Genomic DNA, 23,204 nt, shown 5'->3' on the forward strand with positions numbered 1-23,204 from the left:
GATAGCTCAACTGGGTAGAGCGTGATCCTGATACACCAAGGTTTTGGTTTCTATTCCTGGTCAGGACACATACACCAAGGTTGTGGGTTCGATTCCTGGTCAGGACACATATAAGAATCAACCAATGAGAGCATAAGTAAGTGGAACAAAATATTGATGTTTCTTTCTCTCTCTCCCTTCATGTCTTTCTCTAAAATCAATAAATAAAAATTAAAAGAAAAAATAAAGTACATTAGAAAGACAAGTTCTAGAATGGAAAAAGATATTTGCACATAAAGTAGACATAAACACATAAAATAGTAGATATCCAGACTCTGTAATGAGCTCCTACTTTTTAATCAATAAGAAAAAGTCAATCCAGTTGAAAAAATAATGGACAAAAACCAAAATAGATATTTACAAAGAAGAGATACTAATGGCCAGAGAACTTATGAAAAAGCTATTATTGATGATTGATCGCCACATGGGTGGGGGGTTGGGCGGATGGGTCAAAAAAAAAAAGGTAAAAGGGATTAAGAGTTCTGTACAAATTGCCAATTGTAAAAATAGTCACAGGATATAAAGTATAGCATAGGGAATATAATCAAGAATATTGTAATAATTATGTATGGTGTCACATGGATACTGGACTCATCAGGGTGATCAATTTGTGAGATATATAAATGTCTAATCACTATGTTGGACACTTGAAACTAATATAATATTGTATGTCAACTGTAACTGAAAAATAAAAAACCTGTTCAACTTCATAAATAATGAAAAACAATACAAATTAAAAAACCACAGCAGGATTTTCTTATGTATTCATCAGATTGACAAAATTAAAAAGTCTGACAATAATGAGTATTGCTGAGGATATGGAGTTATAAGAACTCTTATCCACTGGTTACTACAACTATTTTGGGAGAATAATTTGAAATTATCTGTTAAAATTGAAGATGTAATCCATTAATTTCACTCATAGTTATATGCCTTAGAAAAACTCATGTATATAAACAAGTTAATTGTATGTTTGTTCATAGCACTATTGTTTGTAATATCCAAAAATTAGAAAAACCCAAATATCCATCTACATTAATATGCTTAAGTAAATCATAGCATGTTTATTTAGTGTAGCGGTTCTCAACCTGTGGGTTGCGACCCCTTTGGGGGTCGAACAACCCTTTCACCGGGGTTGCCTAAGACCATCTGAAAACACATATATAATTACATATTGTTTTTGTGATTAATCACTATGCTTTAGTTATGGTTGGGGGTCACCACAACATGAGGAACTGTATTAAAGGGTCGCGGCAGAAGGTTGAGAACCACTGATTTAGTGGAATAACATTTAGTGATGAATACCGCATAGATGCATTTCATAAACATATGATTAAACAAAAGGAAGCATATATGTGATGTGATTCTTTTTACAAAAGTTTAAAAACAGACAAAACTGAATTATAATGTTTTAAAGACAAGGGAATGATTATTAGGAAGTAGAATAAGGGCGAGGGCTATATAGAAGAGAGGCACACAGGGCATTTGGATGTTAGTATATTCTATTTCTTGACTTGGTTTTTAATTCATGGGTGTTTAAATTATTATTCAACAGTACATTTATGGTTTATGTATTTTTTCTATATGTCATTTCACAATTTAAAAATAAAGTACTTTGCACTAAGAATCAGGTCTGGGCTCTAGTTTTAGCTTGGTCTGCCACTTAACACTTTTTTTAAAAAATATATTTTATTGATTATGTTGTTATAGTAGTTCAAATTTTTTTCCCCTTTGCTCCCCTCTGCCCAGTGCCCCCCTTCCCTCCAGCAATCCCACACCCCTTAGTTCATGTCCATGGGTCGTGCATATAAGTTCTTTGGCTTCACCCTTTCCTATACTATTCTTAACATTCCCCTGTCTATTTTGTACCAACCGATTATGCTTCTTAATCCCTGCACCATTTCTCCATTTCTTCCCCTCCTCCCTCCCAGCTGATAACCCTCCAAATGATCCCCATACCTATGATTCTGTTCCCATTCTGGTTTGCTTAGTTGGATTTTGTTTTTATTTTTTAGATTCAGTTGTTGATAGTTGTGAGTTTGTTGTCATAACACTTTTAATGTATTAGTTCTTTTTATCTGCTCTGTCTTTCTCATTATTTTGCTGTGAGGATTACATTATAGCACTTAGAGATGCTTTTTTAAAAAAGTATTATTTATTTTAAAGATTTTATTTATTTATTTTTAGAGAGAGGGAAGGGAGTGAGGAAAAGAGGGAGAGAAACATCAGTGTGTTGGTTGCTTTTCGCACGCCCCCAACTGGGGACCTGGCCTGCAATCCAGGCATGTGCCCTGACTGGGAATTGAACCAGCGACCTTTCGGTTCATAGGCCAGCACTCAATCCACTGAGCCACACCAGTCCAGGCTAGAGATGCTTTATAAGTTGTAGAGTTACATGCAGATAGATATACAGATGGTAGTTTATTCTTACTAGGGCATATGACAGAATAAAATTGGGTAGTTGATAATATTACCCATATTAATGGAATAGGACTGTGGAACATAATAATTCTGACAAGAATTTATGAGTATCTGCCATGGGGCTAATAGTATTTTTGGTGCTATGGAAGACAGAAACTGCTAAGCCAGCGCTGACTTGAGTGGCTCAGTTGTGTGTTGTCCCACAGAGAGAAATGTCTCTGGTTCAATTCTGGGTCAGGGCACATGCCTGGGTTGGAGGTTCAGTTCCCATTTGGGGCGTGTATGAGAGGCAACAGATTTATGTTTCTCTCTCACACTGATGTTTCTCTCCCTCTCTTTCTCCCTCCCGTCCCCTCTCTCTAAAAACAAATAAATAAAATCTTAAAAAGAAAAACACTGTAAAGCCCAACAAAGAGCTTAGGGAGGTAAGTCTCACTAACATAACACTTTTTAAAAAAATATATAAACAGTTTATTTACTCTAAACAACACAGACAAAACGCCATATAAACACAAAGAAGGTGATATGGAAACAAGAGGCTGGCTGACTTTGGATCTGAGGGTCATAGCAACACAACCTGGGTTCTGCAGAGAAGGACAGAGGCGCGAGGGCAGGGGACAGGCTGATTTCTTTTTCATACAGCCAGATGGAGGCTACATGTAGCTCTGACAGAGTGAATCATGCCTGCACCCACGAGCAAAGGGAACTAGCTCCTCAGGGACTCGTAGAAGTATAAAAGTTTATTATTTTACAGCAGTTGAAATACTAACATCAATATTAAAATAGAAGCAAGTTTTACATAACAGTAAAAAATACAGAAGACTGAAGGAAGAGACCCTGAATGAACTAGATGAAATAATGAATAAAAGGTGTTACACTACCAAACTAATAGAAGCTGACCAAATGTAATAACAGTAACAGTTATTCAGGAGAGACAAAATAAACAAGAAGGATAAATCAGAATTTCAGTGCAATAAACCGTTGGGAAGAATTTGATTCATTCTTGAAATCCTAGAAGGAGTTTGTTGTGTGTAATAATCTGTGTTATAGTAATACCACCATAGAACACCATTGCAAATTACTAGTTGGTATGTAATGATCTTGGAATAATTTTATATTTATATTTTAATGTGCCATCTGATACCATGGGACTGTCCAACATAGCTATCTAAGTAATCAGACTTTGCTAGATAGACCCAGCTAGAAGGCTACCTGGTTTATGTCCTATTTCTCTAGTCCGTTTCTGGTGGAGTTTCACATCTTTTCGATAAGTACAGATTCCAAACTCAGCTGTCCTGCTCCTCCCATCTTACAGATCTTTCTAACACCTTTCCCAGGATAAAGTAATAAATACTTTGGTTTAAAGGTTAAACAATCAAACTTCATTTGTTTGATCCCTCATTTGTTAAGTACCTTTTGTGTTAATACTTCTGTGCACCTTCCCTTTCTGTTCCTTCAGGGATTCTGATTACAAAACTGAGGTGGTTGGTCAACAAATGATTGAGGCAAAGGAGCTGAAGATAATCTAAGTAGCAGAGTAAATAGTATTTGACTTGAGGGTGCTTGGCATGTTTGAGGAGTGCACCTAATGGCAAATAAGATTTATCATGAATAATCACAGTGTAAATCAGCAGGAATATAATTTATCTGCAAATATATGAGTATGAAGTCATAAATGAGCCCAGGATGAGAGTAAGATACTGTAAAACAATATAGCTTCCTGTATGATGTGGAGTTCCTGCCAACTCTGAAAGGTGTCCCAGCCCACTAGTCCTTACTGCCTGCCTTCTCTTCACAGGCTCCCTGGGTCTCAGTCATTTGGGTCGGCTCCATTGGCCCCTGTGGTCAGCCAGCCAACTGTGCTTCAGCCCTATGGTCCTCTTCCAACAAGTGCACAGGTGACTGCCCAGCTGGCTGGAATGCAGATCAGTGGTGCTGTTGCCTCAGCCCCTCCCACTTCAGGGTTGGGCTATGGTGAGTAGCTGTGACCACAGGGATGTTACTGTCCCTCCACCCCTTTTCAGAAGCATCAGGCTGTGGGGGTATATGTTAATCCCTTTTACTTCTTGTGCCTCTGAGCCCTAGCAGATAGGACAGGCATTCCTGTTCCTCTTATGGGGAAGGGAAGTAATTTACTGAATGTAAATTCAATTTACTGAATGTAAATTCAGTAATGACAGGGTTCTGATCCTACCTCTTCTACTTCTCAGGCCCACCAACATCGCTGGCCTCAGCCTCAGGAAGTTTCCCTAACTCTGGTCTGTATGGCTCCTATCCTCAGGGCCAGGCTCCTCCCCTTAGTCACGCCCAGGGTCCTTCTGGGGCCCAGCCTCCCCAGCGATCTGCCCCACAGCAGGCCTCCAGCTTCACACCCCCAGCTTCAGGGGGTCCTCGGATGCCTTCAGTGACTGGTCCACTACTGCCTGGACAGAGTTTTGGGGGACCCCCAGTGAGCCAGCCCAACCATGTGTCCTCACCTCCTCCTCAAGCCCTGCACCCTGGTACCCAGATGGCTGGGCCGCCAGGACAGCCGCCGCCTATGCACTCCTCCCAGCAGCCAGGGTACCAGCTGCAGCAAAATGGTGAGTTTTTCCCAGTGTCTGTCTAGAAGCTTCAGCTTCAGCTATTCAAATTTTTTTTTTTGTTTGTTTGTTTGCTTTTAGTATTGCTTGCTAAGTGGTGAACTAGATGGACAGCTTCAGGGTATTATTACTGGGATGTAGGGTTTATAAGACATTCTTTGTTTTCATAGTTCAGATAGTGTGGTCCTTTTCTGAATGCTTATTACTCTGCCTCATAATTCTACATTTATAGAAGTCTAGGCATTTTCCTGAGGTTTTAAGAAGAGAGGGAATTTTGAGTTCATCAACCTCGTGTCCTTGTCACTCAGGTTCCTTTGGACCAGTCCGGGGCCCTCAGCCCAATTATGGAAGTCCCTACCCAGGAGCACCCACTTTTGGCAGTCAGCCTGGGCCTCCTCAGCCACTGCCTCCTAAGCGCCTGGATCCTGATGCCATCCCGAGCCCTGTAAGTAGATAGTTATGTGGTCCTGGGGAAGGAGTTTGTGGCAGCCAGATAAGTGAATCAACCTAGATGAGCTGTTTCCAGCATTTTCTGATTATTTTCCCTCTTCATTCATTTTCTTATAGGTATAAAAGCTAGATGTAATTTTAGACTTTTTGAACTGCAGCTTGAGGCCCCAGAAGTCTTTTGGGGGCATTTTAATCCATAGCTGGACAGGAAAGAAAAGGAAGGGAAGCCAAGAGTGATCAGCAGTGTCAGTAGACCTCTGGGTTGAGTGCTGTGCTGTCTCAACAATTGGACATAGCATGGTAATCTCCACCCTTCTGTGGTTAGTGGCTGTGTCCCTGTCTTGTCCACTTAGATCTAGTAGGACAGTAGCCTTAATAGGTAGAGCTGGTGGGACTTCTCTGGCATTAGATGTTAAGAGAAGAAAGCCTTACTGGTTTCTCTCTGCCCCTACTTGGATAGTTTTAGGAAAAAGCCTTTAGTACTTTTGTTTGCTAGGCTCCTGTGTGGATGGGGAAGGTCAGTTTGGGGAAGCTCCTTCTCCCAGGAAGAGGGTGAATCTCACCCTTAGAGCCATCAGAATCCTCAGGCCTTCCTTATCATACTCAGAAATGAGGTTGGGACTGTACTCCAAAGTGGGGGCTGCTTTATAGTGCTGTCTGCAGCATGTGCTGTGTCAGTTACCTCACCATGCCTAGCCATTGTCATATTCCATTCTGTTCTTTTCCCTCTTCCTTTGGGGAACTACCAGGATGAGGGACCTTGTTGGGTAAGGGGGGGACCTGAAAGGATTAAGCAGCCCCTCCTTCCTTTCCCCTCCTTCAGTGAGAAGGAGATTCTGGTGCATGTGAGGGGAGGCTTCTTTCAGCATAATAATAGTCCTTAGATGAGAGGTTTGGCCTTTTGGAGGGAATATCCTTCTTCCTTAAGAATTCTCCCATTCAGCCCCTCTCTGTATAACCCCTACTTGCCTCCTATATGCCCTTCTCCTTATTTTTCTACATCATAGTCTAAGCCATTAAAGCTTCTGTGTTGGGCCACAAAGATTTGGAATTTCTGATCTAGACAGAGTCTGATTTCAGCAGTATGAGCTGGGCTCTAGCTGTTCATGTCTAACTCATCAGGGTTCAGAGAAGTAACATCTGCTTCTTGTTCTTTTGTCTCCCTCCCTATATTCCCCTGCTGCCTTTGTTATTAAAATACTAAAAGCAACTCAATGAGCTGCCTCCTCAGCAGAAAACCAGGCACAGAATAGACCCTGATGCCATTCCTAGTCCAGTAAGTGCAGGGTGTGTGTGTGTGTGAGTGTGTGTGTGTGTGTGTGTGTGTGTGTGTCCCCTGTGTTAGTGCCACCCATGCATGCCTGTGACCTCATCTTCACCTCATCCACCATATCCATCTCTCTCCATCCTTTTTCTCAGTCCTTCTAGACCTTGCTTTTATAAACTAGAAGAATATGCATGCCTCAAGTCACCATGTAATAAAGAAGTAGCAAGCTGTCAGCGGTGCCTTAAGTATGGGGTGGTAGAAGGTCAGGCCATAAGAGTAGGGTCAGTTGGCATGTTAAGCTTTGGTGTTAGTCCTGCTGGCTCTTCTAGGAGCCTACATGTGGCATTTGATGGAACAGGACAGAGATGAGTGGTAAATCCTTCCCCTTTGGGTTTGAATTTTCTACAGACTGTGGAGAAACATTTGGGTAGGTGGCTATAAATGTACAAGTTTCAGATACGGGCATTTCTTACAGGGGAAGGGACTATTGGTTTGGGGAAGTGTGGGCCACTTTCTCACCTCAAGAGTCTTTTTGACTCTGACATATTTCTAAGCTTCAACTCCCTCTGCTATGGGATATGGAGTCTTATTCTCCCTTTACTTTGTCTGGTTTTACCAAACTCATCTTGAAGTAACTGGCCAAGGGTCATCAGCCTGCACAAAGGTCTGATTTCCAGCTTTGCAAAGTCTTTTATTATTTTTTCCTTTTTCTGGGTTGTCAAAATATGGGAGACTAAGGATTAGGCTATAAGGAATGGGAACTTATCCTGTTCTCCTATATTTAAACATTGATGCTTACCTGAACGTAAGGCAGCATCTGCTTCCTCACCTCACCTGCTCATTTCTGGCTGTTTAATCCTCTCCTCACCTTGTCCCTCCTACTTTCATTGAATGTAGCATCATTCCAGGTAGATTCATTTTTACATGGTTACTGTTGTCTGCCTTCCTGCTCTGACTCAGAATGTGTCTTTGGGGGAGAAAAAGGGGGTAGGCATGATGGGGGAGGGAAGTGAAATCTGATCATGTTTGAGGGTTTCTGATAAGAACTGGAGCTGTCCTGGAGTTGGGGAAATAAAAGGGTGATTATTAATGATTGGGGGTTTGGGCAATTCATAAAGAAGCCCATTCTTTTTTTCTTTTTCTTTTTTAAAGATTTAATTTATTTATTTCTAGCGAGAGGGGAAGGGCAGGAGAAAGAGGGAGAGAAACGTGTGAGAGAAACATCAATTGATTGCCTCTCACACACCCCCAGCTGGAGACCTGGCCCGCAGCCCAGGCGTATGCCCTGACTGGGAATCGAACCTGTGACCTTCCAGTTCACAGGCCAGTGCTCAGTCCACTGAGCCACACCAGTCAGGGCAAGAAGCCCATTCTTGGTATTGCCTGTCCAGCATTTTGCTGCTAACTGTAGAGCAGAAGATTGGCATTATAGCATTTTATATGATCTCCAGAAGGAGAGCAGGCCTGGTGCATGAGGTGTTCCTTGGCAAATTATTAGTTTCTGTGTTGCAGTTTCAGTCTTTCTTTCTCCTGGTTCTCTGGGACCTAGCACTCCCTTTTCTTCTGTCACCTCACTCATTTCACTTTTCCCTACAGATTCAGGTTATTGAGGATGACAGGAACAACCGGGGTTCCGAGCCATTTGTTACTGGAGTACGGGGCCAGGTGCCACCCTTAGTTACCACCAACTTCCTAGTGAAAGACCAAGGTGAGAAGGGCATTAACCCCTCCCTGTGGGGACTTTTACTCCAAGATATCAGCTTACAGATGGGGCTTTTGCCAGTTTTTAATCAAAGACCAGCCCCTCATTGGTCTCTAGGGAGAAAAAGCCACCATTAGGTCAAGCATTGGTGGGGGCAATAGGGTGGATTGGCAATAGAGAGCTGGTTAACTGGAGGGATTCTGTGACCTGACTCAGGTTTTCTTCCTCTTTCAGGGAATGCAAGTCCTCGATACATTCGATGCACATCTTATAATATTCCTTGTACATCTGACATGGCTAAGCAGGCTCAGGTGCCCCTGGCAGCTGTCATCAAGCCACTGGCAAGGCTGCCCCCAGAAGAGGTAAGTCAAGGTATAATGAAAGGGAGGAAGGGAGGGACTTCTTCCTAGATTTGGTTCTGGCAGTCACAATGGAAGAAGTCTTGCTGGGCAGGAGGGAGAGTATCTTCAATAGCTTTCTATCCCAGGGCTCATGTGTGAAGAGGGTGATAGGGATGAGAACAAAAGCCCAAAACATTGCTGAATGGGATCAGGGTCCATAGGGGAAACAAACAATATGAAGACAGGCAGGGCCAACTTGTAGGGGAAGAGACAGCTGCATTGAGGAGACAGCTGGGTACAGGAGCCTCTGAAAGTATGGCTATTTCCAGATGATTAGAAGAACATCATTCTATTGTATTTTTCTTTTTATATGACACCCTATCATCCCAGGTAGGTTAGGGATGTTAGGATAGCATATAAGGAAAAAAGGTAGACTAGAATCCAGTAGTCCTTCTCTTACCTGGCTGGGGCCCTAGTCTGTCACCTCAGCATTTAAAATCGGCATAAAAAGAGAAAAGGCTTGCAAACTGCTCTACCAGGCTTCAGTAGATTACCCTCATGTTCATGCCTAGCTTATTAAATTTAGGGTTGATTTCTCTATAACCAGAAGCTCAGGGCTCAAGGCTCACTTTATATCCTGCCTCTGTCTTCTCTTTTTCTCTTCCTGGGTCTCAGTGGAGATGTTTAGACATTTGGCTGCTGGTCTCTTATCTGTAGGGTGACATCTGCCTGGGGCATCAGTAAGTGCCACATAAACCCAGGGATGGGAAGGACAAGTATTATAGATATTTGATTGGGGAAGGAAGCAGGAGTCAAGATCTCTAGGGCAAGAATGAAGGCAATTGAAAACAAGGCCAGAAATGAGAATCCTAGGTAATTTTTGGCTTTCTCCTCATAGGCCCTTGGCAGCCCCTGGCTTGGTAGGGCCAGTTTCACAGTCCCTTTTCTCTTTCAAGAAGAAGTGAAATTCTGGAGATGGGAAGTAAGGAGAGGGAACTATGGCATTTAGACTCTTAGGGATATTCGTGACCAGTACCCTCATCATTTGTCTTCATTCCCCTTCACTGGACTCCCTCCCCAGGCAAAATATCTGAGCCATGGCTTCTCCCTCCAGGTTGTTCCTTCTCCTCTGTTGCCACATGTCTCAATCCACTCTAGCTTCCCTGTATGTCTGAGCCCTTCCCCTTTGCTCCTTAGGCTTCACCGTATGTCGTTGACCATGGGGAATCTGGCCCTTTGCGCTGCAATCGCTGCAAAGCATACATGTGCCCTTTCATGCAGTTCATTGAGGGAGGGAGGCGCTTCCAGTGCTGCTTTTGCAGCTGTATCAATGATGGTATGTTCACAGTGGCTGGGACTGGGGGGAAGATCTGGATTGCATCTTCAGTGTTCTCTTTCTAGTTAACTAGATGAAGGTCAATTATCTAGGAACTGAGGAAGTAGAGCACATATGGGGATGTGGGGCAGTAGAGTGAGCTCAGCCAGGGCCAGACTTACTAACATTGAGAGCTGACCTTTAAATAACACTCTGCCATACTCCCCACAGTTCCCCCCCAGTATTTTCAACATCTGGATCATACCGGAAAACGTGTGGATGCTTACGACCGTCCTGAGCTATCCCTGGGCTCTTATGAATTCTTGGCCACTGTAGATTACTGCAAGGTGAGGGAAGATAGCATGGGGAGGGGCAGTGGGTAGAGGATAATGAGACAGCTAAGAATTGCTGTGATCATTTCCCTCACCCCTTCTTTGTCCCCTTTGATGTTGATTTCTCTCTATAACCAGCTGGTCTACTTAGCAATACCCCTCTCCCCCCTTTTATTTCCTTTGCAGAACAATAAATTCCCCAGCCCTCCTGCCTTCATCTTCATGATTGATGTCTCCTACAATGCCATCAGGAGTGGTCTTGTTAGGCTCCTCTGTGAGGAGCTCAAGTCACTGTTAGACTTTCTACCTAGGTGAGAGTTAGGGAGCTGAGGTGCTTCCTTTGCATTATGATGTAGGGTGTGGGGTGGTGTCTGAATTGACAGTAGATGGAGTCTGATGCCATGAGGCTGGGTGGTGGAGAAGGTGACAGGTTTGGGTAACAGTGTCACCTTCTACAGGGAGGGCAGAGCGGAAGAATCAGCTATCCGTGTTGGCTTTGTCACCTATAATAAGGTGCTCCACTTCTACAATGTGAAGAGCTCATTGGCCCAACCTCAGATGATGGTTGTATCTGATGTGGCTGACATGTTTGTGCCACTGCTGGATGGCTTCCTGGTCAATGTCAATGAGTCTCGGGCAGTCATCACGAGGTAAGAGCCAGATTTTAGGGGTACAGTGGGTGGAGGGGGGGTGCGGGGGTGTGAGTACAACCAAAGAAAGCCAGAGAGTTGAGCAGAGGGGTCAGCAGAAGAGCAGGAGCTGTGTCCCGGGAGTTTTCAGAGTTTAGGGGCCAGAGGACTCTTCAGAGAATTTAGGACTCTGGAATCTGGATAGCAATTTTCATTACCTCCCATCACCTATCTCTTCAGCTTATTGGATCAGATTCCAGAAATGTTTGCAGACACAAGAGAGACAGAGACAGTATTTGCCCCGGTTATCCAGGCTGGGATGGAGGCCCTGAAGGTAAGGCTAGAGTACCCAGTGACCTCCTCTGCCTCACTTTCCTCTGACCATTGCACCCTTTGGGATACAACCCCTGTTTCATTAGTTTTTGATGACTGTCCAGTGAGTCCATCTGTGTGACATAGCTGGCAGTGACTAAACGACAAGGGAGGGAATGAATGAATAATAGATGAATAAAGGAAAGAATAAACAAGTAGGCCTCTCTCCTTTCCTAGGCTGCCGAGTGTTCAGGGAAGCTGTTTCTGTTCCACACCTCCCTGCCCATTGCAGAGGCCCCAGGGAAACTGAAGAACAGAGATGACAGGAAGTTGATCAACACAGACAAGGAGAAGGTGTGGGATTGGGAGATACAGGGAGGACTTCCCACTATAGAGGAGAGTGGTGACCCTTCACAATGCAATAGAGTATTATTAATTTTATTGAGGGGGACTGGGACTAGATATTCTACCCTTTCTCATGTCAAATTCATGACTGCCAACCTTCTCCATTGCTCCCCACCTTTCTATCCCATCTCATTCCAAAGCCCTGGGTAGATTCCTTTTTTTAAAAAAGAATGTTCTACTACTATTACAAACTCCTGTGAGTAGATCTGAAGTTTACAGGTATTTGAATATCCCATTTTATATACACAGTTCTCAAATGGGATGTAACTGAGATATTTGAACATTTCTTTCTGTTCCTCCCTAGACTCTGTTCCAGCCTCAGACAGGTGCTTATCAGACCCTGGCCAAAGAGTGTGTGGCCCAAGGTTGCTGTGTAGACCTCTTCCTCTTCCCTAACCAGTATGTGGATGTGGCCACGCTCTCTGTTGTACCCCAGCTCACTGGAGGCTCTGTCTACAAATATGCTTGCTTTCAGGTATGGCATGGGACTCTGGGTGGAATTTGGAAGGAGGACAGGGAATGTCTGCCTACATGTGGAGTGGCTGTTTAGCTATGGGCTTATTAATAGGAATAGTATCAGAGGAGACTGCATAGTGTAAAGAAGAGAGCCACGAGTAGCGGTTAGGAGTGTTGAGCTTAGAATTGGTCCTGGGTTGATATTACAGCCCTACCACTTACTAGCTGTATGACTTAGGGGAAATTAGTTATTGTCTCTTTGTTTCTCCATCTGTAAAATGGGATTTTAATACTTATTAATTAGGATTTGTCATTAGGACCATGTAATTATATGTAAAGCATTTGATGTGGTACCTGGCACATAATGAGCTTAAAAGCTGTCATTATCATCATCAACACCATTATCATCATCTTCGCTATTGTTACTACGAGTCAGCAGCTTATAGAGTTGGGGAGGTGCAGGGAGATTGTCTGCAGGATGTTATGTGGTGTGACTTTGGGCCTGGGGGACTGCAGGTGGAGAATGACCAGGAACGGTTCATGAGTGACCTGCGTTGGGATGTACAGAAGATTGTTGGCTTTGATGCTGTGATGCGGGTCCGGACGAGCACCGGTCAGTCCTAGTTGGAGAAGAGCAGATGGGGGGCTTAATCTGGGAGGGAGGCAAGTGGTACCTGTCATACCTTCAGCCCTGATCCTGTCCATGTGGCCTCAGGTATCCGTGCTGTAGATTTCTTTGGAGCTTTCTACATGAGCAATACAACAGATGTGGAGCTGGCTGGGCTGGATGGGGACAAGACAGTGACTGTGGAATTCAAGCATGATGATCGACTCAATGAAGAGAGCGGAGCCCTCCTGCAGGTGGCAGACGGGAGACAGGGACTGGGGAGGAAGACTCAGGTGTCATTTCACTGGATATAAATAGGCTGCAGGAAAGAGGGTGAGGGATGGGTAGAGAGGAGTAGACGAGGATAGGAGAGGGATGGCTAATGTCTTTCCTCTACTTTAATAATATAGCAAAGGAGCAGTTTTTCAGAGGGCTTTGGTGAGGAAGGAGTGTGAGCTCCCCCCCCCTCTCCCTTTCCCTAGTGTGCCCTGCTCTACACCAGCTGTGCAGGGCAGCGACGGCTCCGTATACACAACCTGGCCCTGAACTGCTGCACTCAGCTAGCTGATCTGTATCGAAACTGTGAGACCGACACACTCATCAACTACATGGCTAAGTTTGGTGAGGATAGAGGCAGGGCAGGGTGGGATTTGGGCTGAAAAAGGTGGTAGTCAACGATTCGGTGTTGCCGGGTAGGTGCGGTGGGAAGGCACACGTGATGGGGTGGCTGACCAGTGACTGCTATTCCTATTTCTTATCCAGCATACCGGGGAGTTCTAAACAACCCTGTGAAGACTGTTCGTGACACTCTTATCACCCAGTGTGCCCAGATCCTGGCCTGTTACAGAAAGAACTGTGCCAGCCCCTCCTCTGCAGGACAGGTGGGGCAAGAATGTTAGTGGAGGAGTTGTTGGGACAAATGTTTGCATTTTGGGAGGGATTTCTTAGGATTATTGACTTTATCTTGATAACCCCCCTCAGTTGATCCTTCCTGAGTGCATGAAGCTACTCCCAGTTTACCTAAACTGTGTGTTGAAGAGTGATGTCCTGCAACCCGGAGCTGAAGTCACTACTGATGACCGTGCCTATGTCCGACAGCTAGTTACCGCCATGGATGTGGCTGAAACCAATGTCTTCTTCTATCCTCGGCTCCTACCACTGGTGCGACTGAGGGCTGGAGTATGAGACATTGTACTGAGAAAGGGGTGTCCTAGGAGGAGGACAGGAAAGATTAGTATTATCTGTGTCTGACATTAATGAATTTGTTTTTATCTATATTACCTGACATAATTTTCACAGAAAGCATTCCTGAGGGACTTAGCTTTCTGAAATTTGTGTGTGTGTTGGGGGGGTGGTAAACGTGTCTTACGGTCCTTAGTAACATTTTACCCCCTTTTGTCTAGACAAAGTCCCCCATTGAGAGTACCACTGAACCACCAGCAGTTCGAGCATCTGAAGAGCGTCTGAGCAATGGGGATGTATATTTGCTGGAGAATGGCCTCAACCTTTTCATCTGGGTGGGAGCAAGTGTCCAACAGGGTGTTGTCCAGAGCCTCTTCGGCGTCTCCTCCTTCAGTCAGATCACCAGTGGCTTGGTGAGGGCAGGGCATCAAGGAGAATATGGGTGTGGAAATGCACTTTGTGGTAGGAACCAATAAAATTAGTGCGCTAGTCCCATTAAATAGCAGGGGACACTTGGAGGGCAGGGAGGGTGATGTCATTCTTCCCAAGCTTCCTTGTTTCAGATGATGCATAAATCTTCTGCCCCATCTTGACTGGACTCAAGAGTCCCTTACCATAAGGATAAATGACTTTTGTGTTCTAGAGTATTCTGCCAGTTCTGGATAATCCGCTCTCCAAGAAGGTGCGAGGCCTCATTGATAGCTTAAGGGCACAGAGATCGCGGTACATGAAGGTAATACTGATCTGAACCTTGGATATTTTACTTTGTCAGGTCCTCACCTGGAAGGGGGGTGTGGAGAGTGACTGACTGGATAATGGGATTTCATGGCATGTTTAATTCCCATTGGCTCTGCCTTATGATCCTGTGTTCTGGCCATAGCTTATCGTGGTGAAACAGGAAGATAAGCTGGAGATGCTGTTCAAGCACTTCCTGGTGGAAGACAAGAGCCTGAATGGAGGAGCATCCTATGTGGACTTTCTCTGTCATATGCACAAGGAAATTCGGCAGCTACTGAGCTAGAGCAAGTGGGTAAATGGCATAGGGTCCTAGGCCCGTTTCCAGAAAGTACCCCAGGATAGCAGGGAAACCAGGACAGTTCCATATCTTATAAGTCATGTAAGCTGACCTCAGTCTCTTTGGGGGAGGGGGAGGTATAAGGAGACACCTTCTTTCTGGGCTCAAGTATCCTACCACTGTCATGTCCTGCTGATGGAAGGTGCCCCTGCCCCTCCCTACTTTGCCTTCCTTTTCCTGCTAACCCTGTCGTAATGAATGTAGTTTCTCAGTTCACTGTATGATTCAGTGTTGGGGGATTTGGAGACACTCAGACCCTGGCAAGATCGTGTCCCTTTGGACCAACCTCCAAGAAGAAGGAGCAGGCAGGAAGAAGTGGGGATCCCAGGGTTACTGTGGGGCGAGGGGCTAATTCAGCTCAGTGCCATCAACAACTTCCTATATTAGGGATAAAACATACAGGTGCACAAGAGCTGGAGTAAAACCCATAGGTGGTGGAGAGAAAAGTGGTTGGTCCTCCTTGCGCCTGGAAGTCAGCAGCCAAGTCAAAATTACTGAGGAGGGCGGATTAACTTTCTCTGCTTCCACTGCTTTTTTCTGTCCTGCAATGATTGGTAATCACTCCGTGGATAGAGGCACGCTGTCAGAGGTGAAAGAGCCTGGGAACTGAGTTGCAAAGTATATTAAGACCTGGGAGAGGTACCAGCCTCCTTTCCAGCTGGAGAGGCCCCAACACTGGATGGTTCTGTAGGAAGCCTGGTCATCAACTTGCAATACCTCACAGAGCCAGCCCACGTCCCACTCTGAGCTACTGGAAGCACTGCTTCTCTGAGCTGGGGGTTGTTGGGGAGCGAGGCAAAGGTGGCCAGAGCTCTGTTTCTCTCCTCCTGAGACACCATTTGGGCTTTGGTATTGAGATAGTGGCTGACAGTTATCTTCCAACATGAACTGGCTGGAGCAGGACAAGGGCTAGGCTTGATGGTGGCCAGGCTTGCTCCCAGCCTGTGATACCCCTGCTCTGGACCTCTCATGTTTCTTCATTGGTTTATTTTTCAATGCATCTTTAATTTGTAAAGAAATAAAATAAATTAAGATGTAACCAGTAGCCTCATTTTTATCGGTGACATATCACTTGCCCTCCAGTCCTTCCTGCCAGGCGCAACACCTCCCAGGAAGTAGATGGCTTAGGGGAGCTGCGCATGCGCCATATGACTGTGGGGTAGGGCCTCGTTCCCGTTAGGATTCTGTGCTGGGCGGGGTCTGGTGCTGTTTGAACAGGGCTGGCTGCCAGAGTGGACATGGCGGCTGGCTGCATCCGGGCTGTGCTTGCTGTCTTCGGAGTACTTAGTGCCTGTGTGGCCAGCAGCTCTGGCCGCCTGATAGAAGGGGAGACCGGTGGGGAGGCAGAGTGGGCGGAGCCGTGGGATGGTGCAGTTTTCCGGCCGCCCTCGGCACTGGGCTCAGTGGGGGTGGCACGCAGTCCGGGGACCCTGTGGTCAGGGAGGGAGGAGGCAGTGGACTTGCCAGTGCTGCTGTGGTGGAGCCCAGGACTATTTCCCCACTTCCCGGGCGACTCGGAGCGCATCGAGTGTGCTCGGGGCGCGTGCGTAGCTTCCCGGGACAGACGGGTGCGGGGGTACTCGCGCACGCGCGCGCTGCTCTTCTATGGCACCGATTTCCGCGCGTCTGAGGCGCCACTGCCCCGTCTGGCCCATCAGAGCTGGGCGCTGCTGCACGAGGAGTCGCCCCTTAACAATTTCTTGCTGAGCCACGGTCCGGGCATCCGCCTCTTCAATCTTACCTCCACCTTCAGCCGCCATTCTGACTACCCGCTGTCGCTGCAGTGGCTGCCTGGGACTGACTACCTACGCCACGCTGCGCCTCGGCTCCAGGAACGTGCGGAGTGGCGCCGCCGCGGCTATGCGCCGCTGCTCTATCTGCAGTCCCACTGTGACGTGCCTGCAGACCGGGACCGCTACGTGCGCGAGCTCATGCGTTACATCCCGGTGGGTGTGGGCGTGGCGGGGCTGGGAGGGGTTGGGCACGCCGGACTGAGGCCAGGACCCCTGGTGTTCAGTCCGACATGTTGTACCTTCTTGACCTCTGTATTCTACCCCACTCAGGTGGACTCATACGGGAAATGTCTGCAAAATCGGGAGCTGCCCACTCCACGGTTACAGGACACAACCACAGCCACCACGGAGGATCCAGAGCTCTTGGCCTTCTTGTCCCGCTATAAGTTCCACTTAGCCCTCGAAAATGCTATCTGTGATGACTACATGACAGAAAAACTGTGGCGCCCTATGCATCTCGGTGCTGTGCCTGTGTATCGCGGCTCTCCCTCTGTGAGAGACTGGATGCCCAACAATCATTCCATCATCCTCATTGATGACTTTGAGTCACCTCAGAAGCTGGCAGAGTTTATTGACTTTCTGGACAACAATGATGAGGAATATATGAAATACCTGGCATACAAACAACCTGGGGGCATCACCAACCAGTTTCTTCTGGATAGTCTGAAACGTAGGGAGTGGGGAGTGAATGATCCGTTACTGCCTAACTACCTCAATGGCTTCGAATGTTTTGTTTGTGATCATGAATTGACTAGGCTGGAGGCTGAAAAAACCCACGCAGCCTCCCCTGGAGACATCCCTGTCCCTGAGCCTCACATTGCCCAGCCCTCACACATGGACTGCCCAATGCCAACACCTGGCTTCGGCAGTGTGGAAGAGATTCCTGACAGTGACAGGTAAGGGTAGCTGGGGTCCCCTGCAGCCATCAGATCAAATGATTACTTGCTTACTGTGGACAATGAATTAGCACTAGGTGCTCAGGGGGTGTTGTATTGGGTTGGCCAAAAAGTCTGTTATGTTTTCGTACGATGGCTCTAGTAGTGCTTAGTTGTCTTTCTTTTTTAATTATATTTTATTGATTATGCTATTACAGTTGTCCCAGTTTTTCCCCCTTTGTTCCCCTCCACCCAGCACCCCCCACTCCCTCAGGCAATCCCCCACACCTTTGTCCATGTCCATGGGTCATGCAAATCAGTTCATTGGCTACTCCATTTCCTATACTGTCCTTTACATCCCCATGGCTATTCTGTACCTATTTGTACTTCTTAATCCCCTCACCCCTTCACCCATTCCCCCAGGGCCCCCCTCCATCTGGCAACCATCAAAACACTCTGTATCCATCATTCTGTCTCTGTTGTTCTTGTTTGCTTAGTTTATTTAGATTCAATTGTTGATAGAGATACATTTTTGCCATTTTACTGTTCATGGTTTTGATCTTCTTTTTCTTAAATTAGTCCCTTTAACATTTCATATAATAATGGTTTGGTGATGATGAACTCCTTTAGTTTTTTCTTTTCTAGGAAGCTTTTTATCTGCCCTTTGATTCTAAGTGATAGCTTTGCTGGGTAGAGCAATCTTCTCTAGGTCCCCCTGCTTTTCATGACTTTAAATATTTCTTGCTAGTCCCTTCTAGCCTGCAAAGTTTGAGAAATCAGCTGACAGTCTTATGGAAGGAAACTCCCCTGAAGGTAACTAACTCCTTTTCTCTTGCTGCTTTTCAGATTCTCTCTTTATCTTTTAACCTTTGGCATTTTAATTATGATGTCTTGGTTTAGGCCTCTTTGCAACCACCCTGTTTAGGACTCTCTGTGCTTCCTGGACTTGCATGTCTATTCCCTTCACCAAATTAAGGAAGTTTTCATTATTTTTTCAAATAGATTTCCAATTTGTTGCTCCTTTTCTCTTCTCCTTCTGGCACCCCTGTGATGCAAATGTTGGAATGATTGAAGTTGTCCCAGATGCTGCTTACACTATTTTTGTTTTTTCGGATTCTTTTCTTCTTGTTCTGATTGGTTGCTTTTTGCTTCCTTATGTTCCAAATCATTGATTTGATTCTCAGCTTCATTCACTGTACTGTTGTTTCTCTGTACATTGTTCTTTATTTCAATTAGTGCATCCTTCATTTCTGACTAGATCTTTCTTATGCTGTTGAGGTCCTCACTAAGTTCCTTGAGCATCCTTATAACCAGTATTTTGAACTCTGTATCTGATAGGTTTCTTATCTCCATTTTGTTTAGTTCTTTTTCTGGAGTTTTAATCTATTCTTTCATTTGGGCCATGTTTCTTTGTCTCATTTTGGCAGCCTCCCTGTGTTTGTTTCTATGTATTAGATAGAGCTGCTTTGACTCCCTGTCTTGGTGCACCTGTTATGTTTTATGGGGTGGAGCCTTAGGTGATTGCCAGAATGGGGCAACCTGCTTCACTGCTTTGTGGCTTTGTATGTGGGGGAGGGGTTAGATGGGGCAGTGCTGTTGCCTGGCTTCTGGAGGCTTGCTCTACGTTCACTTCACCCACTTCTAGTATGCAACTGGTGCCGCTCTAGCTGTTGCCTTGGTGGGTTCCCAGAGTGGGTGTGTTTGTATAAGTTCTAGGACCATGTGAGCCCTTTAAACAGGCTCTTCTGAGAGACTGGCAGTTTCTTTCATCACCCCAACCCCCACTGGTTTTTACAGCCAGAAGTTATGAGGCTTTATTTTCCCAGTGCTGGCACCCTGGGCTGCGTGGTCGAGTCTGGGGCTGAGATCGCTCAATCTACCACACATGAATGTGGAGCCGGTGCCACCTTGCCGTCGCCACACCATGTCCTCTCCACCCTGGCTCCCCCTCTCTGCTCCTCCTACCCATCTGAATGAATACAGCTTCTTTAAATCTATGGTTGTGATCCTTCTCATGGTTGTGCAAGGAGGTGAAGTGTGTCTACCTACACCTCCATCTTGATCGGAATTCAAAAATTTACCAATTTTGATAAAGTTTTTTTAAAAATGCACACTGAACCCTTGCTGCTGTTGCTCAATGGATTGAGTGCCAGCCTGCAAACCAAAGGGTCAGTGGTTCAATTCCCAGTCAGGGCACATGCAAGGGTTGTGTGCCAGGTCCCCAATTGGTGATGCATGAGAGGCAACCACACAGTGATGTTTCTCTCCCTCTCTCTCTCTCTCTCTCTCTCTTCCCTTTCCCTTTGTCTAAAAAAATTTAAAAATATTTAAAAAATAAAAATAAAAATGCACACTGATATGACAGCCGTCACAATACAATCTAACAAAATTGTTCTGAATGAAGTTAAAGACAACTAAGCACTACTAGAGCCATCGTACGGAAAAAACTAAATGATTTTTTTGGTCAACCCAATAATTAACAATGGTGGGCAGTGTGGTTTAGAAAGGAAGTAGATGCACTAGATGGAAGACTGTGGTAGCATAGGGGAACAAGGTCATTGTGGGAAGTGGATTGGGAAAATATTGAAGCCACTTGAGCAAACCACACCTGTTGGGGGAGAGGCAATAAAAGATTATTAAGCTTGGGAAAAACAGTTTGCTAGAATGGCCTGCAAAGACTGACTTCGACAGTGGATGGCAGCAGAGGGCTGTTTATGTGTGCTGCTGTCACAGTTTGGTCAGGGAAATCAAGTCCTCTATCAAGTAATTTGTGTCTAGTTTATACATAGTATTATGATTTACTAGAGGATGAGTGTAAAACAATGGAAACATTTTAGAAAATTTAGGTTATGTCTTAATCTGGACACTGAATGCCACTGCACCTTCATTTTGATTATTGAAATAAAGGTGCAACTTAAAAGATAACTAAATATGCTCCTTTGCTTTCTGTAAGGAGACAACTGATTCCCTAATCTGGCCTGTGTCTTGCCTTTCTTTAAATTCCCTCCATACTTGGGAACTAGGAGCAGGCAAGTCAGGAAATTTAACTCATTGGTTGAGCTATGTGATATGTTTGTGCTTGTGGCTTACTGCCTGTCACCTGAACTAGTACTGGATATACTTCATATTCCTTCCTTTTGAAGCAGAGTGCTGTGCTATCCAGTGGCCTCTGTATCTGTTTTAAGATTTTGTTGGCTCCATTCAGAGAAAAGCAGGACTCATAGCTATGCTGAGGTTTTTATAATCAATCCAACCCCTATTTGATATTTCAGCTGGAAGGAAATGTGGCTGCAAGATTATTGGCAAGGTCTGGACCAGGGAGAAGCTCTCACTGCCATGATCCACAACAATGAGACACAACAGAGGAAATTTTGGGATTACCTACATGAGATCTTCCTAAAAAGGAACCAGAATCTCTAATTACCCTGCAAGAGATTTGAATGTGGTAGAGCTAAGGAGATGGAAGTCATTCTACCGCCACAGGACATGAGGGGGCATCTGCTGCACAAATCCTTAATGAACACTGTTATCCTGAATTCAAGGGATTCCAGTTATATTCACTGATGGTTTTTCCTGATCATATGTAGCCAGGGTCTCAGCCTGTGGTAATAGGGCCTCTCCTCAAGGAGAGATGAAGGCATCCAGTTCTTGGTTTAGTGGAAGACAGAAGCCTGAAACACCAATTTGATTCAAGGTGCTGATCCAAGGGAATTTTTAAAGAACTGCTTATTTCTCTAGCCATTTTAATCTTTGTTATGATTAGAACACCTTAGTACTGGGCTACAAATGAGGTTAAGATTGACCAGGTTTAGGGGTCCTGTGTGCTATTCCTCAAATCACTTATTACTCAGTTCCTTTCCTAATCTCTTTTCCAGATCTTATGCTTTATAGTATTATGTTGGTGGTGAAGCAAAATTCCTGGTGGGTTGTATTCTGGTTCTCTAGAGTTGTATTTTTTATATCATTTACCTTGATTTTCATGTCAAACCTTTATTTTAAATATCGGTTTTTCTTCATTTTCCACAATTTCTGATGAAGATGCAACAGCCTTGCCACCATTGCCACATTCATTCTTCCCTGCATTGAACTGGTTATAGATTTAACAGCTTTTCTTTCTACTGATTTACTTTTTATCTAAAGAGTATCTGGAATTCCTTCTTACCTCATGAATAGAAAGATTCAGTGGCTAATGTATGCCATGTCAATTTAATGGATTGTCCTGCTCTATTTTAAGTTAGAGATAGACTAAGCATGGAAATGATGGCAGGGAAAAAAGAAAAAACAAATATATATAATGGTTTTTATATATTAAAATAGGCCAGTGTGGATCAAAGTGAATTCTTATAGATCTTTGTTCTTTTCTAATGAAGTCTTCCCTCTATTATTTTTATGTTATTGAAGTCCTATCTTCCCCCAGTCATGAACATTATGGTGGAAAAATCAGCCCAGCAATATAGATCTAGTAATTATCTCATATTCTGTAGCATTTTTCATTTTAAGTGGGATGAATAGTCTAACTTCATTCAATTACTGATACCCTTTTATACAACTCTATAATATCTCTGAGAGTAATTTTGATGGACCCCACCCAAGGCCAAGGGGATGGCAGCTGAGGCAAGAGATTTAAGCTACCACAAGTAGCTGGCTAAATAAAAAGCTGTTAATCAGGCCCTGGCCAGCCAGGTAGCCCAGTTGTTATAGCATCTTCCCAATATGCCAAGGTTTCAGATTCAATCCCTGGTCAGAACACATACAAGAAGCAACCAATGAAGGCATAAATAAGTGGAACAACAAATTGATGTTTCTCTCTCTCAAATCAGTAAATTAAAAAGTCGTTTAAAAAATACTTAGGTTAAAATTTGATATAATAGGGAGCCACAAAAGAAGTCAAATTCAGGACTCTGATTTCTAAGCTTGCAATTGTTCAAATGCAAATGCTTATTTATAGTGCAAAATACTAGTACTCAAGTGCCAGCTAAGGTTAGGACTCAAATTTCATTATGGGCAGTAAAAAGGGTAAGTCATGTTACACAAGGTGTAGAATCATCCTTAACCTCTCCTGTGTTTATTACACTAGTTCACATTGCCATTCCTTTAGCACTTTTATGTACAAAGTGAGTTAGTTGTTTATTAAATGATTGTGGTTGGAGACTTATGCCTGTTTTGTGGTCAGTACTTCCTGGACTTTTTCCTTTATTACTATTGCCATTAAAGTATTCACAAAAGAGCAGGGTAAAACAGGTGCTACACTTCCATAAGGGAAAGCAGACCCTGGAATAGCCACGTATCACAACTAAAGGCTTTACTTTCCCTATGGAGAAAGCAAGCAATGTGAATGAATTTTCTCTGGTTTGAGGCACAGCCTGCTCTGTATACCGCAGCAGGCTTGGGGTTATTGGTGGTAGAAGTTTCTGATAGGAA

General features: G+C 44.7%; 2 protein-coding genes across 3 annotated transcripts in view; both read left to right on the forward strand.

Annotated features, from left to right (window-relative positions):
• The window catches only part of SEC24C (SEC24 homolog C, COPII component), a 28,300-nt gene extending 12,146 nt beyond the window's left edge, over positions 1-16,154 (forward strand). Inside the window, exons 4-24 of one of the 2 annotated variants that reach the window (XM_090278221.1) lie at positions 4,259-4,434; positions 4,671-5,042; positions 5,351-5,487; positions 6,700-6,768; positions 8,356-8,467; positions 8,696-8,823; positions 10,000-10,138; positions 10,349-10,464; positions 10,636-10,760; positions 10,908-11,099; positions 11,319-11,412; positions 11,628-11,744; positions 12,100-12,270; positions 12,768-12,864; positions 12,967-13,112; positions 13,341-13,479; positions 13,621-13,739; positions 13,840-14,019; positions 14,262-14,453; positions 14,684-14,773; positions 14,921-16,154. In XM_090278221.1, the coding sequence (XP_090134347.1) occupies positions 4,259-4,434; positions 4,671-5,042; positions 5,351-5,487; positions 6,700-6,768; positions 8,356-8,467; positions 8,696-8,823; positions 10,000-10,138; positions 10,349-10,464; positions 10,636-10,760; positions 10,908-11,099; positions 11,319-11,412; positions 11,628-11,744; positions 12,100-12,270; positions 12,768-12,864; positions 12,967-13,112; positions 13,341-13,479; positions 13,621-13,739; positions 13,840-14,019; positions 14,262-14,453; positions 14,684-14,773; positions 14,921-15,061 (3,052 nt within the window). In that variant the 3' untranslated portion in view covers positions 15,062-16,154. The remainder of the gene's footprint in view (positions 1-4,258; positions 4,435-4,670; positions 5,043-5,350; positions 5,488-6,699; positions 6,769-8,355; positions 8,468-8,695; positions 8,824-9,999; positions 10,139-10,348; positions 10,465-10,635; positions 10,761-10,907; positions 11,100-11,318; positions 11,413-11,627; positions 11,745-12,099; positions 12,271-12,767; positions 12,865-12,966; positions 13,113-13,340; positions 13,480-13,620; positions 13,740-13,839; positions 14,020-14,261; positions 14,454-14,683; positions 14,774-14,920) is intronic. The other variant, XM_090278222.1, reaches the window with a different exon arrangement.
• A 98-nt stretch (positions 16,155-16,252) lies between these two features.
• Positions 16,253-22,160, forward strand: POFUT4 (protein O-fucosyltransferase 4). The gene is made up of 3 exons (XM_090278223.1): positions 16,253-17,061; positions 17,179-17,804; positions 21,056-22,160. Exons 1-3 carry the CDS (start codon positions 16,354-16,356, stop codon positions 21,201-21,203), a joined length of 1,482 nt encoding a protein of 493 aa, XP_090134349.1. The 5' UTR covers positions 16,253-16,353; the 3' UTR covers positions 21,204-22,160.
• Positions 22,161-23,204: the final 1,044 nt, after the last annotated feature.

This window comes from Furipterus horrens, unplaced genomic scaffold (assembly GCF_987537825.1).
Source record: "Furipterus horrens unplaced genomic scaffold, mFurHor1.1.pri manual_scaffold_5, whole genome shotgun sequence".
Classification (NCBI taxonomy): Eukaryota; Metazoa; Chordata; class Mammalia; order Chiroptera; family Furipteridae; genus Furipterus; species Furipterus horrens.

Excerpts from the sequence above, each read along its gene's own strand:
- POFUT4 (XM_090278223.1), top strand. The coding sequence starts at position 16,354 with ATGGCGGCTGGCTGCATCCGGGCTGTGCTTGCTGTCTTCGGAGTACTT. Across the intron at positions 17,062-17,178 it reads AGCTCATGCGTTACATCCCG|GTGGACTCATACGGGAAATG; the intron begins GTGGGTGTGGGC and ends TACCCCACTCAG. Across the intron at positions 17,805-21,055 it reads GAGATTCCTGACAGTGACAG|CTGGAAGGAAATGTGGCTGC; the intron begins GTAAGGGTAGCT and ends TTGATATTTCAG.